The sequence below is a fragment of the Sinocyclocheilus rhinocerous genome, unplaced genomic scaffold (assembly GCF_001515625.1).
Source record: "Sinocyclocheilus rhinocerous isolate Xijiao unplaced genomic scaffold, SAMN03320098_v1.1 scaffold1719, whole genome shotgun sequence".
Taxonomy (NCBI): domain Eukaryota; kingdom Metazoa; phylum Chordata; class Actinopteri; order Cypriniformes; family Cyprinidae; genus Sinocyclocheilus; species Sinocyclocheilus rhinocerous.
The window spans coordinates 413,873-415,914 of NW_015664048.1; the positions used below are offsets into that span (position 1 = coordinate 413,873).

Here is a 2,042-nt window from a genome sequence, read left to right on the forward strand (position 1 = left end):
TTCTGTCAGGACCACTATCGTCAAAGATGATTGACAGTTAGCATACGGTTTGGATTGGCGGTATGGTTCTGTTCTGGGCAAGAACTCCCCGCGCATCCTTGCAGCCTAGCATGGATGAGAGCAGGGAGAGCAGCGATAACCCCCCCCAGGGTAAACCGGACAGAACCAACATAAATGTATTGCAGATATCGTTAAAGTTCAATAATTTTATGTACACATTTTAGAATTAGTCTGATTCAAAGGATAATCAAAAGGCTGAATCCTGACTGACAGAGGAGGAGCTGGGGATGGAGGAGGGTAATTAGCTATTGAGCAATGTGAAAACTGCTGATAATACTGAGGGACCTTATATATTAATGTTTAGATAGGTAATGTTTAGATATATGTTTTGTGAGTGTGAACACAGACGGAGATCAGACTGAGTGTGTGTGTGTGTGTGTGTTGTGCTCCATTATCCAGTAGCAGGTTTGTTGCTCTGCAGGAGGTGTGCTTTGTCTGGCAGGCTTGACGCAGTTTACCGGCGTGTGGTTGATGGGTAGCGTGTGTGTGTGTGTGTGTGTGTGTGAGTGTGGCTAAGCCTCACTCTCTCCTTACCCACTCAAGTCACATCAACTCTCCACCTCTCTCCATCCATCAATCGCTGCTCCCCGGAGTCTCTCTCTCTCTCTGTCTCTCTCTGTCTCTCTCTCGGATCGATCCAGGCCTTTGAGTCATTGGCCAGTGTTTCTCTGATGCTCGAGTGTCTGAAATCAATCTAAACAACTTTAGGAAGCCAAATAAAAGAACTAAGAAGCGAGACTTGTCATAAAAGACAGATCCGTTTTTAATTAAGCTTTTTAATCAGGACTTCTGAAACAGATAGTGATTGGTTTGAATGCTGATTGGTCATTCCAACGTTTCCGTCATGCTAAAACACAACGATATAATGCCATCTGTGACGTGAAACAGAAAACATTTTATAAAAGCAATAAGGCTGAGTTATATAGCATGTTCATTTAGCTTGCACAAGGTCGTTGTTTCGATTCACAGGAAATGCATGAACTGATAATATGTACACTGATGAAATTTAAGTTGCTATGCGTAAACAACTTCCATGACATGGAAAATTGGCAAAAAATAAAAGGATTATTAATTAATTGTTAAATTTTCATTTGAGTAAATTTTAAAGAGTTAACTAAATTGATAATGTTTTATGCATTTATTTGATTACCACTGTTTTTGATGGTTGATTTGTATTAAATCATAAATACAGAAGCAGTATGGGGGGGGGGTCATAGGGCCATATTACTGTAAAAGTTCTGATAAATTATTAAAAAGTTTCATGAATTCAATTGATTAGACATGCTTTTTGATTTATTATGTGGTGTTGCTTTGTTAATTTCACCAGGGAAGGATCTTTAAAAATGTGCAATTTCATTGCAAATAATTATTTTAAAAATAAATAGAATAAAATTTGTAAAAAAGTTTTCCATATGGTCCTATATGTCTAAATAATGCAATAATGACTATACTTACAATGTATCACAGACTCTAATGAACTAAAATAGATAATTGGTGTTTTATAAGTCACTGTTTCCTTTGTTCACACTTGATTGGATTTGCAATTTTTCATTACATTTATCTTGTTTTGTTGTAAATATGTAAACATGTAAATATTTTCCACACTACATCAAGCAATTAATTAATTGCATCTCTCTCACAGCAGGTCATACTGAGAAAGAAAACCGATTGAAAAACCAAGGACATAAAAAGCCTTTGGATACAGTCTGACCCAAGAGTTGAAAGGGTCAAAGGTCATGACCTTATTTTGATCCCAGATCATGTTCCACACCTTCCCCAACAAATCGCGGGCGCAGACGTCGGTCAGCATGGAGAAAACGTACTCGCTCACGGCGCATTACGACGATTTCCAGGAGATCAAGTACAGCAGTCGTTGCAGCAGCAGCACGCTGAGTAACGGCATGAGTCTGCATCTGGGCGGATCGCTGGACCGCGGACGAAGTGGGCGGGACAAGTGTGTGGGCGGGGTCAAGGGCGGGGCC

At 39.7% G+C, this 2,042-nt stretch overlaps 1 protein-coding gene across 1 annotated transcript in view; it reads left to right on the forward strand.

Moving 5' to 3' along the window:
* The window catches only part of ecel1 (endothelin converting enzyme-like 1), a 49,008-nt gene that overhangs the window by 12,656 nt on the left and 34,310 nt on the right, over positions 1 to 2,042 (forward strand). Inside the window, exon 2 of the mRNA XM_016540177.1 lies at positions 1,703 to 2,007. Within this exon, the coding sequence (XP_016395663.1) occupies positions 1,821 to 2,007 (187 nt within the window). The 5' untranslated portion in view covers positions 1,703 to 1,820. The remainder of the gene's footprint in view (positions 1 to 1,702; positions 2,008 to 2,042) is intronic.